Source organism: Equus asinus, chromosome 5, assembly GCF_041296235.1.
Source record: "Equus asinus isolate D_3611 breed Donkey chromosome 5, EquAss-T2T_v2, whole genome shotgun sequence".
Taxonomy (NCBI): domain Eukaryota; kingdom Metazoa; phylum Chordata; class Mammalia; order Perissodactyla; family Equidae; genus Equus; species Equus asinus.
Genome location: NC_091794.1, coordinates 62,722,800 through 62,739,508, shown reverse-complemented (window position 1 = coordinate 62,739,508; position 16,709 = coordinate 62,722,800). Strand labels below are relative to the sequence as shown.

Sequence of the window (16,709 nt, the reverse complement as noted above, 5' to 3'; positions counted from 1 at the left end):
GTCTACAGCATAGTGGTACTGTCCCAATCGGACTGTCAGCTGATCCATGAGGTCATGCATTGAGGGCACAGCAGCATGTAATGGAGGAGTCACTTTATTTAATTCCAGTAGTCCACAGTGATACTCCATGTGCCATCAGGCTTCTTCATGGGCCAAACCAGGGCATTATAAGGACCGTGGGTGGATTGTACCATCCCAACCTCTTTTAACTTTGCAGTAGTCTGTGTGATCTCCTCATGTCCACCAGGACAACGGTCTCAACCACACGCACCTGTAGGTGGAATTCACCCATGGTCATCTGTAGGCACAGTCTTTTCAAGACGTCCACCCCCAGAACATACTCAAGCATGGGAGACATACACTGTGTACACTCGGGGTGGTAAACGGCCAATGCCAAAGGACAGAGACACTGGCTTTACTTTCACCTACTGTCTCTATTGCCATCAACATATGCCAGCTTCTCTGGAAACTTAACCGGGTTGCCGTAAATCAGACTGTAATCAGCTCCAGTATCTACCAATACCAGCACAGACTGTACATTGCTGGGGGACCAGTAAATCCCAAGTTCCACGGGAGTCCTATGGTCCTTTGGGGATCCCCTAAGCCGAGCACCTCAGCCTTCCCCCTAGTCAAAGAGGTACATGAGCTCCTCACCTGAGGGCTTCAGAAATCCTGAAGGCTTGCCTGGTGACTCTTGCCAGGATTTTTCCCCACTCCTGCTGTCTTCTAGAACTGTTTCTCAAGGTTTAACCAGTGCCTCAGTGCCATCAGGACGGTGTTTGGTTGCCTGTCTATTTTCGTCTGATCAATGCCTGCAGCTAACAGGTCAATCTACATCTGCATGCAGTCACTTGCTTGGGCCTGTTCTCTGCCGAGCCTGCTCTAGGCTTGGGGGCCTCCCCCGCAGTGAGACATGCACGGTTTTCTCCTTCCTTGGGCATTCTACGTTCCCCAAAGTGGCCATTGTAGTGGCTACTTCATGTATCTGGCCCAAAAGAATCAGACGGGATCTCGTTCCCAACACGCGGATAACTTGGACCAGTTCCACATAGGTCTGCCATGGGCTTACAGTCTCCGGGAGCTCCCCGGCATTCTCTCACACTGTCCCAGGCGGCAGCCGTCACCCACTCCGTCACGGAGTAATTTCCCTGCCCTTGGGTTAGCCAGCGGCTGTAGCAGCTGCCGAAGGGATCTGCCCCCTCATCCCATAGCGGCAGGAGCCAGGCTGGTATGGGCTCCCCTAGCCGCTGCCTGCGCAAGTCCCGCAGTTCCTTTGGCGTATAGGTGGTATACGCCATGAACTCTGTCACCATCAGGGCTCCTTGGGCAACATCGCCTGGACCCAAGGGCTGCTCATGCTTTACCTTTGGCTGGATTACTGGCGAAGCGTGGAGAGGGCGTGCTTCCTCTACGTCCCAGTCCTCAGCGTCCTCTGCCGGTTGCTGCGAGGCGGCATTTCTAGCTCCTGTTCCAACTGCCGCACCCGTGCCTCCAGGGTGTCCTCCTCGGCTAGGAGTTCCCCGATGCCGGCTGCATCCCACAAGGCAGAATCCATGTTCTGGCTTAAGGCTGTCAAAAACAGCCGGCCCGCCAGCCCCATGGCAGGTCAGGCGTTCTCTGGCACCTGCTCCCCTGGGCATGCAGAGCCATCTCAGTGCTGACCAGGGTACCCTCCACGGACTCCCATCCTTCCACAGGGGTGGCCACATGTCTGTCCCGGCAGCCTCAGGAGCCATAGGTCCATACACCTCAGAATCCTTTTGACTATGCCAAGTGTATGCAGGAGAGAAACAGCAGATGAAGGGACCATGGGGCTCGGTGCTCGAGGAGTTGAAAAAAAGGTCTGAGCACCCGAGGGCAAGGTAGACATACATTTTATTCACTTTGGCCAAGAGACAGTGGGAGCGCAGCAGTTCCCCTTGTGGCTGCTTTTATATGACCACTAGACAAAAGTGGCATACAGCCAGCAGATGTTTACATTATGTAGGTTACATAAGGTGTTCATATACATGGTGGCGCATACGCTGCCTGCAGCAACATGCTGAGTCACATCTGCCCAGAGCCTGCTCCGGTCTAATTGTCCACAGTGCCTCCATATTTTTTCTTCACCCATAGAATTTGCCACTATGAGATGGATTTCAGTTCATGGACAGAAGGATATGAGGTGAGAAAAAGATTGTCTCTATTCTCCACTCTCTCCAAAAATGTGTGCCTCTTCCTTTGAACCTTATCTAGAGACTGTCAGTTATGCCAAAATGTAGGAATTTTTCACAATGCCTCACGCCCAATGTTTTGCTAAAGAAAATGCCTTTTTTAATTGTACAGGTACGTTGGCTCTCCATTTGGTTTTGGTGTTCTCTTCTCCAGGCTACTCAATCACTGAGGGACAGTATAGACCTCCAAAATATATTGTCTGTTCTACTGCAACAATCTTTTTCCTTTTCTTTTCTTTTCTTTGTTTTTTTTGAGGAAGATTAGCCCTGAGCTAACTACTGCCAGTCCTCCTCTTTTTGCTGAGGAAGACTGGCCCTGAGCTAACATCCGTGCCCATTTTTCTCTACTTTATATGTGGGATGCCTACCACAGCATAGCATGCCAAGTGGTGCCATGTCTGCACCTGAGATCTGAACCATGAACCCCGGGCCGTGGAGAAGCAGAACATGCGAACTTCGCCGCTGCACCACCAGGCTGGTCCCTGCAACAATCTTTTAGGCAGAAGCCCTGTTTTATGTTTTGCTACAATCGCTACCACCTCATTTTCACACTATTAAGTAAAATGATTTCTAAACGTAATTTTACTCATTTCTGCTTCCTATTTCCACCTCTTCAGTTCTTCCCCCTCTGCTTTCTTTATAAAAGCAACTTCTGGAACATGATATTCCTCCGGATACACAGGGTCTATCATAATTATTTTCCTTTCTCTCTTGTTTTATCCTAAATACCCAATTAATACTAAAGTTCAATTAATAATCAATATCAAAAATATCTCCTTGCCATATTTGCATGCACATTATATTTAAAATAATTAAAGATAGCACTCCAAGAATTAATGTAAGTATCAAAAATCACTGTATAAATGTCTCCTTAAAACTATCTACTTGGGGGCCTGCCCCGTGCCCAAGTGGTGAAGTCTGTGTGCTCCACTTCCACAGCACAGGGTTTCCCAGTTTGGATCCTGAACGCAGACCTACACACCACTCACCACGCCATGCAGTGGCGGAATCCCACATAGAAGAACTAGAATGACCTACAACTAGCACATACAGCTAGGTACTGGGGCTCCGGGGGAACCAAACAAAGAAGACTGGCAACGGATGTTAGCTCAGGGCCAATCTTCCTCACCGAAAAAAAATTAAAAAGCCTACTTAAAAACAAAAAAGAAGGCTCAACCTCCTGTTCTCTTAAAAAAAAGAAATTATCTACTTAACATCTTATCCTCATTAGAATTTAGGTACACATTTTTTACTACTCGATCACAGAATAGTAGCCTATGGTAGGTGCTCATTCATATTGATTAAGTTAATAAATCAGTGCATAGATTAATTAGTTAATTTAACAGTATGGGTAAAATGTCCTCATAGGAACTAGAGATTTATGTATGGGAGAACAGCTTATGCTTTACAAATGAAATTCTTTTATTTTTAAGTTTTTCTACCTATTCTTTATTATTATACCAAAGTTTGTTAGCTTTCATAAACTCATTTAGCGAAGGAAACTGATGGTCTCTGATATTACTAGGGTAGACACTAATTTCAGTATCGATGAATGTTATATCACCTTATTTCTTGCAGTATGTATGCTTCCTTTTATGACAGCCTCATCCTTCCGATTTTTGAGGACAAACACTTGGCGTCCTCTCTGCCTCCTCTTTTTCTCTCGTGCCTCTGTTATAATCACTCAATTCTGTTCTCTCTGTTATTTAGTTTCTCACCACTCAACTGCTGGCCCCCTGGATGAAGACACCGCCTCTCTTGCCTGTGTTATGGCAATAATCTGTAGCTCAGTCTCTCCTTTCCATGTAGTCTACTCTTGAGATGAAAGCCCGAGTGGTACTCTTAAAACATAGCTGACATCACGTCATTCTATAGCTCAGTCCTCCTCCCAGGGCTCTCAGTCGCTCTCACAATGCAGGCAGATTCCTGACAGCGGCTGGCAGAGGCCAGCAGAAACTAGCTTTTTGCTCCCTCCTGATCTTATCTCCCAGTACTCTTCATCGTTCCTGATGCTACTCCAATGACACAGGTCCCCTTGCAATGACATAAACATACAAAACATGCTCCACTCAGGCTTTTTGCATTTTTCCATTTTAAATTACTAGATATTCTTTCAATGAGAATTATAAAAAACCCAAATATATTTTTTTGTAAACTGTCTTTTTAAGAAAATTGTTTTCCTTTAATTAGATACACTACTGAATAAGATGTCTTCTTTTGAAAAACTAATAAATAAAAGAACAAGTTTTAAACATATATGATTTGTCCAAGATATTTGAAAAAGGAAAAACGAAGCCTGATTTTCTTTGGTAAGTTTTTAAATCAGAATTTATTCTCTCCCTTTTTAAAGAGTAACTCTAAAGTTGTGAGTCACATGGGACAAAGAGAGAGAACACCTTGTAGCTGCTGTAATAGCTCTAATAATTCTGTTGTTATCTTTCTTTTCTGGAATTCATATCTACACAAAATAGCTGAATTTATAATATTTTTAATGAATTGATTAATGGGGAAAAGAAAATATTTATTGAACATGTACATAAATAAACTTTACCATAAACAATTATGCCTATCAAAAAGACAGTAACTTTAAAAAGTTACCCCAAAAATGAGGGAAAACATTAATTACAGAAAATAAAATGGAATTTAATGAAAAAACAGAATTAATAAAATTTAGTGAATACATGGCTCCCTCTTCAAGTTTTTATTTAAATGTCATCCACTCAGTGAAGACTTTCCTATCTCCTTATTTAAAAGGTGCATCAGGTCCACACCTGGGACTATGTAATTTATCACCCTGCTTTATTTCTCATATTCTTTGTTGTATATATGGCTTTTACTTATTTAGTATGGTTTTTTCTTCATGATGTGTTTTTTCTCTCTAATTCAGTGGTCATGGAATTTGACTCTCCCTCCTGATGGGTGAAGGCCAAGGTCAAGTGCAGAAGAGCATGTCTGGGGAGATATCATGGTGGCCACAGCCAGACAGGCATGAGTGTAATTAAGGGAAATGAAATAATTTGAGGACCAATATGGAAAAATCTACATTTTGTGGATAGACATACACACCCCAGCAGCTGTCGGTCTAGTGCTGGTAGAATAGAGAGAAAGTCAAAGTAATGTGGGAGGTATTCCAAGATCTCTAAATCACTGTAACAATCCTGGTATTGTGGAAAAAGAGTCTGAAAGATGACCTGGCATTACTGGTCATTATAGCTATCAACAGTAGATATAATAAGTAACCCTCTGTAAAGTCAGCCAGAAAATAAAAATGAGCTAAAAGGTCAGCATTCTCTCCTGGTAGCATGGGATTTCAGAGGAGAATTTGAAAGCTGTGCAGGTGTTTTAACAAAACAGAAACAGAACCTCCAGACAATGGTATTTCTTCTAGCAAAGAAAACTCAGGGCAGTATTTTTGAAAATGATGTCTGCTAAAGGTACTTTCTATTTCCTCTGCTCCAAGTATCTGACTCATGAGTTTGCAAGAATTTGAAGGTTATATTTAATACAAATTTTTCTATGTAAATGTTTACTGTGTTCTGGAATAAAGTTATAGAATGCAGTGCACGGCTGTGGTGGGGATGCAACAGTGGCAATCATAAGAAGGAATAATTTCCTAAACGGTAGACATCGTCTCTCAGATATGACAAGTAAACAAAGAGATGGCTTCTATGAGTCACTTTGGACTAAAAATAAAAAGGATTCATACAAAAAAGAAAAGTATAATTGTCAAATTTCATTTAAAGTTGAATGTCAAAAGCATAGAGAATCAAGATGATTCTGTGATTAAGACTTTCAGGAGAATGTATGAGTCATTACCATCACTGTGTAGCTCAGTCATCTGAAAGAGCAGTATTTTTCAAGAAGAAGCAATATGAGAGAGTAGGATCCTGACAAATACACATTTAAATGATAGTCTAGATGGTGATGTATCGTCAAATCAAATCAAGGTGTGTTAAATAGCTACGTGTGGGTTTATTTAGGTTTGTCTTAATATGTAAATAGAAAAAACTTTGCATTGAAGGAATTTAAGCTTTACTAGGCAATAAGCTGTTATGGAGGCTCTTCCAGAGTTGGTTATATATGATGAGATGCACAGTAGTAGAAAATGATCCCAGTTTTTTGAAGAAGGAAAATTGAATTTATTAGGGGACATGGTATCATTTGACCTTGTAGTATAAAATGGGTTTTCATAGGTATAGAAAGTGTGGAAGTACGTATTCCAAGAACCAGCAATTCAAAAAACCACAAAGCTGAGGCCATGAAATAATGCACTTGGTGATCAATGTGCAGTTCAAGTGAACTGACGCTCTTTCTTCTTTTCCTCCCCTCCCCCTCCCCGCCCCTCCCCCTCCCCTCCCCTCCCCCTCCTCCCCCTCCTCCTCCTCCTCCTTCTTATTATTAGACAGAAGGGGCAGAAAAGGCCAGGATGGACATTTAGGTTGAAAATACGAGAAGATATACAGATGGCCCACAGACACGTGAAACAATGTTCAACATCACTAATTACTAGGGAAATGCAAATCAAAACTATAATGAGACATCACCTTACATCAGTCAGAATGCCTATAGTTACCAAGACAAAAAACAACAAATGTTGAAGAGGTTGTGGAGAAAAGGGAATTCTCCTACACTGCTGGTGGGAATGTAAACTGGTGCAGCCACTATGGAAAACTGTATGGAGATTTCTAAAAAAATTAAAAACAGAAATACAATACCATCCAGCTATCCCACTACTGGGTATTTATCCAAAGAATCTGAAGTCAATGATCCAAAGAGATTTATGAACCCCTATGTTCATTGCAAGTTTGTTAACAGTAGCCAAGATGTGGAAGCAACCCAAGTGCCCTTCTACAGATGAATGGATGAAGAGGATGTGGTATATATATACACACAATAGTATACTATGCAGCCATAAAAAAGGCAAAATTGTCCCATTTCCAACAACAGGGATGGACCTTGAGGAGGGTATGATGTTAAGTGGAATAAGCCAGACAGAGAAAGACAAATACTGAATAATTTGACTCATATGTGGAAGATAACAAACACGTGGATAAAGAGAACAGATTAGTGGTTACCAGAGGGGAAGGAGGTTGCTGGGTGGGCGAAAGGGACAGAGGGGTACATATGTATGGTGATGGATAAAAATTAGACCGCTGAGAATGAGCACGATGAAGTGTATTCAGAAACTGATAAATAATATTGTACACCCTAAATTACACAATGTTATAAACCATTGTGATCTCAGTAAGATTACTGGGAAAACAAAACAAAATAAAAAACCAACAAACGCATAGAGACAGAGATTGGATTGGTGGTTAGCAGAGGGCAGGGGGACAGGGAGGAGGTGAAAGTAGTGATTTGCACATGTGTGTGGGGATGGATTGTAATTAGTCTTTGGGTGATGAGCATGATGCGATCTACACAGAAATCAGAAGACAGTGATGTACACCTGAAATTTATATAATTTTATAAAACAGTGTTACCACAATTAAAAAAGATACAAGTTGAAATTAAAAGAATGGAAAATGAAAAAAAAGAAGATATTTTCAGCCATAAAAAAAGAACTAATGGAAGGAGCTTCAATTTTAATCTTAAAACTATACTGAGCCTCTGAGAATTTTCAGCTGGAGCTGACATTAACAAAGGTATTCATAAATGAATCTAGTGCACTGGGCACAATAAATTGAAAATGTGGAAACTATTCGGCTAGCTGTTAAATTAGGATAGTCACGTTAAAAGTAGAAGCATTGGTAATTCAAACAAAACATATTTTTTAGTGACCAAATGTAGAAAACATTGACAGCATCTGTCATTGAATCAAGATGGAGAAATCAAAAGTCACTTGAATAAATAGAATGTGACATTTTTACAGCACGTAATCTTAAAATGTAAAAAAAATCAATTAAATGTGAAAATATTAAATTTATAATATCACTGGATATTATTTTAATCATTAACAAAGGTATCACCTATATTTATGTTTTAATATAAAATACTTACAGAGCCATATTTTGTAAGCAATTTATATGGATGCTGATATTCTGCAAATAAGCATGTGCTTATTAAAAATGTTGAGATAAATTTAGCAAGCCTCTAACATAGGAAGTGGCCAAATAAATTTTAGAAATGTGACATATGTATAAAAAGGTACCCAACCTATTGGTGATCAAATTACTATAGAAAGTACATATGTTTTCAAGTAAACGCCAAATGTTGGAAATTTAAATTCTGAAACGTCTTAAACATGAATAACATAAAAATAGATCACTGAAGACACTGAGTGTGTCTGAAAAATAAATCTAGTTTTCCTAATCCACGCCAATCTTTATTATACATTGAAAATATGGAATATAAAATCTCAAAACATTTTTATTTAACGTTTTAGCAGAATATTTCACATTCTTTATCTTTTTATTCTTCACAACAATCTTTCTGAAAAGGTACCATAGATAAATACCCCATGCCCTATTTATGGAATATTAGTGAAAAGAGAAGCTAGAAAGAAGGTTGTCTCTTCATGGGATGAAGGAAAAAGAATGTCTCTTCATGGAGAAGAGGGTGTGATGAGCTTTGTATTGAACTGTTTTGATGAGAATGTGACTTCAGTACATTAGGTGGAAATGTCATCCAATGAAGGACATTATGACTGGAGAATGCAAGGAGGTGAAGGCGAGTGGGGAAGGTGTGTCCGTTACACACTCACAGATTACGGTTGAAGCTATGGGATTTGATGAGATGTGCAGAGTTTCTGGATATAGGATAAAAAGTGACAGACTAAAAGGAGAAAAGACAATGCGAAACCCAATATCTATTGTTAGATGCAAATTTATGTCTGAAAAAAAATCTAAAAGAATAGTCTGTTTTGTAAAAAGTACAAGGAATTTCCTTGAATAGCTTTCAGCAAAAAAAAAGTTAGATAATTTATCTATATTTGATCATTTTAGTATATATTTACAAAATTTCACTTTTATTTGAAAAATAATGTTGTAGTATGCATCGTTACACACGATTTCCTAGTAATACAAAGGCTAGTGTGAATATGTAATCCTGAAATAACAGGAGCTTCTTAGGAGCTACAAAAGATGGGATAACTAACATTAGGTGTTTCCGCTTTTTTTTTTTTTTTTAATAATATGGATTCTATTCCTTCAGTTCCTTATTGGAAATGCTATGGTTTTGCTGGATGGCCTCCATTTGCCCATCCAGATATATGTCCCCATTTTCTGCCTGGCTCTGTGCCCAGTGAGGCTGACCTGCTTGGACCGCACTGGTGGGAACTCTTGCTTCACAGTTTCTGGTTGTTTTGCAAGTGTCAGCCACCTGCAGGAAGAAGAGGGCCCTCAGGATATTTCTTCCCTCTGGTCCCTGGGCTGGGCACTGCAGGTAGGGTGCTTCCCTGGACTGAGGGCCCCAGGCAGCCCTCACCAGATGACTTTCTCTCCAAGTCCGGAGACTGCTCCCTCCTTTGTTCTTTCAGGCCTAGAGGCAGTAATGGATCTCTTCATTGCTAAATCTTGTTTGACCTAAACCCTGCCCATCATTTTGGAAAGAACCTTAATGCTCCCTAGTTCCAGTTTGTATATGACATGTTTTCTCATGGCAAGACACCACAGGTTACAATCGTATATATTACCTTTGCCTTCTCTTGACAACAGAAACTGGGGAGGAAGGTGCAAAGAAGACACACCAAGAAAGAAAATAGGCAGAAATGTGCATTATTCTTTGCTTGTAAAAAATTATCTGTAATTTACCTAAAGTGAAATTCACTCTCTTGAGAGGCACAGCCCTGTGAGAATTGACAAATGCATATGATTGTGTAAACTACCACCACACTCAAGATACAGAACAGTTTGTCGTCTTCCAGAATGTCATTGAGCTGCTCTTTATAGTCAAATGCCTTCCCCATCTCTAACCCTGAAGTTACTGGTCTCTTCTCCATCCTGTAGTTTTGCCTTCTCTGTTTCCACATAAACGGATTCACATGGTGTGCAGCTTTCTGAGTCTGGCTTCTTTCACTTTGCTTATTACCTTTGAGATTCATCCAAGTATTTGTGAGCATTAACAGTTGGTTCCTTCTTAATGTTGCATGGTATCCAATGGTACGACTGCACCATCGTTTCTTTATCTACTTACTGGTTGAAGGACATTTGGGTTGTTTCCAGTTTGGGGCAACTGTGAGAAAACACTGGTATAAACATTTGCGAACAGATTTTGTGTGGACGTAGGTTTTCATTTCACTAGGTTAAATACCTAGAGTGGGATTGTGGGGTCATCTGGTGTTTGTTTAACATTATAAAAACTGCCAGATATTTGATATTAACAGTCATTTTCATTTTATCATACAAATCTTAGTATCTTTGTAGAATGCCAATTTATCACGTAAGAGGGGATGTATTTCCAGACTTTCTAGCTTGTTCAACTCCTTTATCTACGAATCCATATGCCAGCAGCACACTGTTTTGTTCCATATAGCTTAATAGTAACTATTAAACACAGGAAATATATGTCCTCAAGTATTTTCCTTTAATCGAATCATTTTGTATATTCTAGGACCTCTGACTCAGCAAATATGTTTTAGATTCAGTTTCTTATATATTTTAAAAATCCTGCTAGAATTTCCATTCAATTAGGCTTACATTTAATCTATAGATGAACTCAGGGAAGAATTGCCATCTTTATGTCAAGTATTCCAGTTGATAGAATTGTATATTTATCTCTTTACTCTATCTTTAATTTCTCTGAGTCTTTTCCTTTTAACTTCCAGTGGACACATCTTATAAATTGCCAACTAAATTACTCCTAGAATTTTAATTTTATGCTTTTGTAAATGATGTTACTTTTTATTTTATTTTCTACCTGCCCATTGAGAGGTATAGCAGTAAATTTGACTTTTGTGTATTAACTTTGTGTCTTGCTACTTAATAAAATTACTTATTGTTTCTAGTATTCATTTTTTTTGGATTCCTTTGGATTATCTACATAGATGATCACATCATCTCTAGAAAATAGAGTTCTACTTGTTCCTTTCGAATTTTATGTTCCATTTCTTCTTTCTCATCTTTTTACACTGATATCTGGTCAAAGTTGAAAAGGAATGGTGACAAGTATATACTTGCATTGTTTAAGATTTTAGGTAGAAATCATTATTTTTATTTTTTCACCACTGAGCATTTGTCTTTCTCTTCTTAGTTTGCTGAGAGGTTTTCCATGAATTTTTAAAAGTTTTTTCACATGATTTCTTTGCCTCTATTAAAATGATCATGTCTTTTCTTATATATTATTTTAATATAGTGAAGTGCATTAATTTTCATATATTAAACAAACCTTGCGTTCCTGGAATAACACCCAATTTTTTCAAGCCGTACTACTCTGTTTTAACCAGGCTAAAACAAAGTTTATCAACGACTGATTTGACCTGATATTGCGTAAAGGAGGTCAAGGTAGTTCTTTTCCTCCATATTAACTTGGTCAGTTACTTTTGTAAAGATTTAAAATGAGAGTGGATGGTACAGAGAGTCCCCGTGTACTTCCTTCCCAAACTCACAGTTTCCCGTGTGATTAACATTTTCTTTCAGTATGGTGCATTTGTTACAAGTGAAGAACAACCAATATTGACACTTTATCAGTAACTAAAATTAATTTTGTTAGGATTCATGCTTTGTGCTGTACGGTTGTATGGATTTTGACAAATGCATAATATTGTGTATCCACGATTACAATAGTGTGCAGAGTAATTTTTCTGCCCTAAAAGTCCTTGTTTTCCACATATTCATCTCTCCTCCCCTCTCCCCAAAACCACTGGCAACCACGGATCTTTTTAATGTCTCTGTAGTTTTGCCTTTTCCAAAATGCCATTTAAGTGGAGTGATATAATATGTAGACTTTTCAGTCCGACTTCTTACCCTGCGAAATATAAATTTAAAGTTCCTCCATGGTGTTTTTTGTGGCTTGATAGCTCATTTATTTTTTTCTATGAAAATATCCCAGTGTGTGCATGTACCACAGTTTTTCCATCCGTTCGTCTATTGAAAGACCCATTTTCTGACTCACAGCATTTTCCTTCTTTCTGAAGAACTTCTTAACGTTTCTAACAAGGCAAGTTTATTTTCTGAGTCTGTTTAAGAATTATATTTGTCTTTCTTCAGACGTTAGAAGTTTCTTTGTGGGAAGTTGCTTACTCAACAAAAAATTTTTTATTATTTTTCATGCATATAGAGATATTCAGATTTTCTATTTCTTCATGGGTCATTTGTATCTTTCAAATAGTTTGCATATTTCATCCAAGTAGTCAAATTTTCTGGCATAAAATTTAATACCATCTCTTTATTATCTTTTTAATGTCTTAATAACTATGGAAGTTCCCTCCTCCATTCTCCATACTATTAATTTTTGCCTTTGCTCATATTTGTATTAGCCTAATTAGAAGTTCATCCCTCTTATTGATATTTTTAAATAAACAGTTTTTCATTTTATTAATTTTCTTCATTGATTTTCTATTTTCTATTCCATTGATTCCTGTTCTTTATTAGTTTCTTTTATTTGTTTACCTTTTGTATAATTTCCCCCCCTTTTTAAAGTATTTTAACCAGGAATGTCAGACCATTGATTTTATGACATTTGTCTTCTCCAATATTATCATATATGGCTTTATTTTACATTGTAAACACTACTGTATCTGGATTTCAACCATTTTGAATGTTGTATTTTTACCATTACGCCTGTTGAAATATTAAGAAAATATTGTGAGAAACTTTCACAATATTTTCTTAATATTGTGCTCAAGTAGAGGGGACACTTCTCTACAAAATGAATATGTAAGCCCTCGGAACAAACCAATGTAGAGATGCCAGTGTGGAATGTCACTGAGAAGTTCAAACAAGGACCATGAGAAATGGAAAATCTCTTACAGGCTGCATGAGACCTGGAGACAGAACACAATGTGAGTTGACCTTGGAAGATATGACAAATATCTGCATGACTAAGCTCTGAGCTTGGCACAAGGAAAATGGATGACGCCAATAGAAAAGATCACAGGCCTTTCCTTAATATTTTTGATGTGGTAAGCATCAAGGCCTTGATCATCATGTGGGTGGAGAAGGGAAAGGAACGTTACTGTAACTAAATGTTTTCTTATTCCAGGTTGGGTCAATTTGAGTGCAATTACTTCCACTTAGCACAGTAAACTTTGTGGTGTTGCCTGCTTCTGAGTCTTGAGGAGCAATTTTCACTGTTTAAATTTTGCAAACAAAACCAGCAATGTATAAAATAACCATACTGAAAATCTCTTAACAAAGCATTAATATCAATCTCTGCGTGTGGACTCAACTGATTTATGACAAACAAGTTCTAACTGTTTGAGCAAACTGACCTAGAGACAAGCAACTCCAGTCACTGTTGATTTGGGGCATGCTGCCGGTTTGTGAAGAATGAGAAATGATCCTGCAGAATACTTTATAGTGCTGGGGCAGATAAAATGCAGGCAGTATTTTGCGCAGAAAAAAAGGGGCAATAAAAGGAGCTTTATTAGAGGTTGTCAATAAAATAATCATTTTTTTCTCTAATTCCAAGGATAATGCTGAGAAAAGGAAGTTCAAAGACAATGATATTAAGGCCCTGTATTTCAGATTCTAGATTCATTTTACAAAGTGGACAATTTTATGGAAAGAAGATTCACAAAGAATTAAAGTTTGGACAAACTCCAGCATTACGATTTTCCACAAAATCTTGAGCAAAACAATACACACTGTGCTTTTTCTTAGACCCATGCGGCATGATGCAATCTGTACAATGCATTAGCTTTGTAATAAGAAGCTTCAGATCCACGAGTCAGTGGTTAGCACTCTTGACCTATGATGTGGTAGGTACCTAAACCCATCCCAGTATAGCGATTTAGACGGTGTTGTGGCACAGAGCTGGCTGTGGGCATGGCCTGCAGAAGAGAACATCGTGACAGTGCCTTTGGCACTTTATTCCTAAGTAATCTGTTAACCTATCAACACATTTCACTATATGATCTTTGGAATAATGAAACTTTAATTATTCAGATACCTTCAAAAATTGGAACCTCACACACTTAATGCATTTTAGATATGTGATGAATGTTTGGCAGACTGAGAATTAGTAGCCTTGAGTACTCGTAAACTGGGGATGCACTGGGGCATTTTCATTGGCCCACTAAGGGGAAAAGAGGAGAGGGCCGCTCTACTTTCTCACACATCGTACAGTGAACAAGAGAAAGCATGCTTCTCCACCTGAGTAAATTAACCTAAGCCTGATCTTGCTTAGTTTACAAGAGAAAATTTTCCAACAATTGTTAAGAGTAGAGGAGAATGTCGTGCCAGTTATAAAGTTTCCCCAAATCATATAGCCAACAATGCTTTACCACAGGTCTTCAAAAGATCTTTTCCCTTCTCAACACTTTGCCACTTGCTCATTTCCAAAAACAGTTCTGCTGCTGCTGGCAAATTCTCTGTGCTGCTGTAAAAGGCCTGGTCTCCTGAGCCACAGAAACACGTGCTGTAAAATGGGAGAACATTTGCTTTCACTTCTCTAAGAAACATCCATGTACTATAAGGATTAAATCCATATCCATTTGTTTAAAAGTTCTATCTCCCAAAGCCAAATGGTTACACCCTAAGATGGGCACCTAAGTTAGTCAGGGTGGACCACTAAGACATCTCCCTAGGCACTGTCATTTCAAGGAGAAATAAGACGCAAGGGTTGGAGACACCTCTAGTTGGTAAAAGCCAAAACCATGAGGCTGTCTGACTCCCGGAGAGATTATTTACATGCCAAAGGGTTCAGTTAGGATTCAGGCCCATTATATTTCAGGAGGGAACAACTGCCCCCTTCCCCTTTATAAGCAGAAGTGTGTCATTTTCCCCCATATCTTGCCTATGAAGTGTCCAGCTACTCATTAGGACAACTGACCTGGCTCTCATCAGGTTGCTCTAGGGGTAAGGACTAGGGCAACGGGCACCAACAGACATATTACTTACTGGGAGGCATTTCATGAGAAATCTGTCTCTTATCTAGAATACCCTATGTACACATTCAGGATTAAATTAATAAAAATGAATGTTAAAAGCCAGTGGGAGCTATCTTTCACCATTGCCTTTATTTCCTCCTGTTCTCCTTTTATGGTTTAAAGTGCCCCAGAAAAATATTTTCTATTTAGAGACAAATTGTACATTTTAATATGATATTTAAATTATGTAAGCCTATTTACATTTTTACATTTGATATCGTTTTTTTTAACAACAAAAGGAATATCATGGGAATATTTCTTCCATGGGATCGTGGAAACCTGTGCTTTAGTATCTCATCCACAACAATTAATCCTGGCTCTACATCTCAAGGATTGTGTGACACGAGAAAAGAGTTAGTTCCTCCTCTGAGGGAGCGATAGCAATTTTAATTGCCTTTAGATTGGTATAACGATAAAAATAAAAATTTAGCCATAAATTCACCAAAGAATTCATAGCACATATTCAGAATTTAATAAATGGAAGAACCCTTTGTTTGCTAATAGAAATTGTTAGTACTTTAAATTAAGTTAGCATTAAAACTTGGAAGTGAAGGAATACTTCACTTGCTGGTGAGTAGATACACATAAAGACACTTCTCTGAACATCAGCACTCTTTTGTTTCTTTTCAATTATTTTATTGAGGTCATAGTGGGGGTTATAACATTGTGTAATTTCATGGTACATTATTGCTTATCAGTTTCTGTATAGACTGCATCATGCTCACCACTAATAGTCTAGTTTTTATCTGTCACTATACATATGTGCCTGTTTACCCGTTTTTTCCAGCCCTCCAACCCTTCTCCTCTGGTAACCACTGATGTGTTCTCCTTCTCCATATGTTTGTTTGTCTTCCACATGCGAGGGAAATCATGCAGTATTGGTGTTTCTCTGTGTGACTTGCTTCCATGTCTTGGCTATTGTGAATAATGCTGCAGTGAACATAGGGATTTATAAACCTCTTTGAATTGTTGACTTCAAGTTCTTTGGATAAACATCCTGTAGCGGGATAGGTAGGTTGTTTGGTATTCTATTTTTAACTTTTTGAGAATTCTTCATATTGTTTTCCATAGTGGGTACACCAGTTTGCATTCCAACCAGGAGTATATGAGTATTCCTTTTGCTCCACATCCTCTCCAAGATTTTTTACATTTTGTTTTGGTAATTATAGCCGTTCTGATCAGCATAAGGTGATATCTCATAGTTTTGATTTTCATTTCCCCAATAATTAGTGATGTTCAACATTTTTTCATGTGTCTGTTGGCCATCTGGATATCTTCTTTGGAAAAATGTCTGTTCATATCCTTTGGAGCAGAAATAAAGAAATGGAAAGATATTCAATGTTATGGATTGGAAGAATACACATAGTTTCAATGCTCAGGGGCTGGCCAGGGGGTGCAGTGGTTAAGTGCACATGTTCTGCTTTGGCGGCCCAGGGTTTGCCGGTTGGGATCCCGGGTATGGACATGGC

At 38.7% G+C, this 16,709-nt stretch overlaps 1 protein-coding gene across 6 annotated transcripts in view; it reads right to left on the bottom strand.

Annotated features, from left to right (window-relative positions):
- The window catches only part of LOC139045291 (protein phosphatase 1L-like), a 353,755-nt gene that overhangs the window by 214,728 nt on the left and 122,318 nt on the right, over window positions 1-16,709 (bottom strand). Inside the window, exon 1 of one of the 6 annotated variants that reach the window (XR_011503343.1) lies at window positions 655-6,535. The exons of 3 other annotated variants lie outside the window; for them this stretch is intronic. Coding sequence is in view for 2 of the 3 variants with exons in the window: in XM_070509724.1 (XP_070365825.1) it covers window positions 14,625-14,729 (105 nt within the window). In the remaining variant the exon portion in view is untranslated. 2 more of the 6 variants (XM_070509724.1, XM_070509726.1) reach the window with 2 other exon arrangements.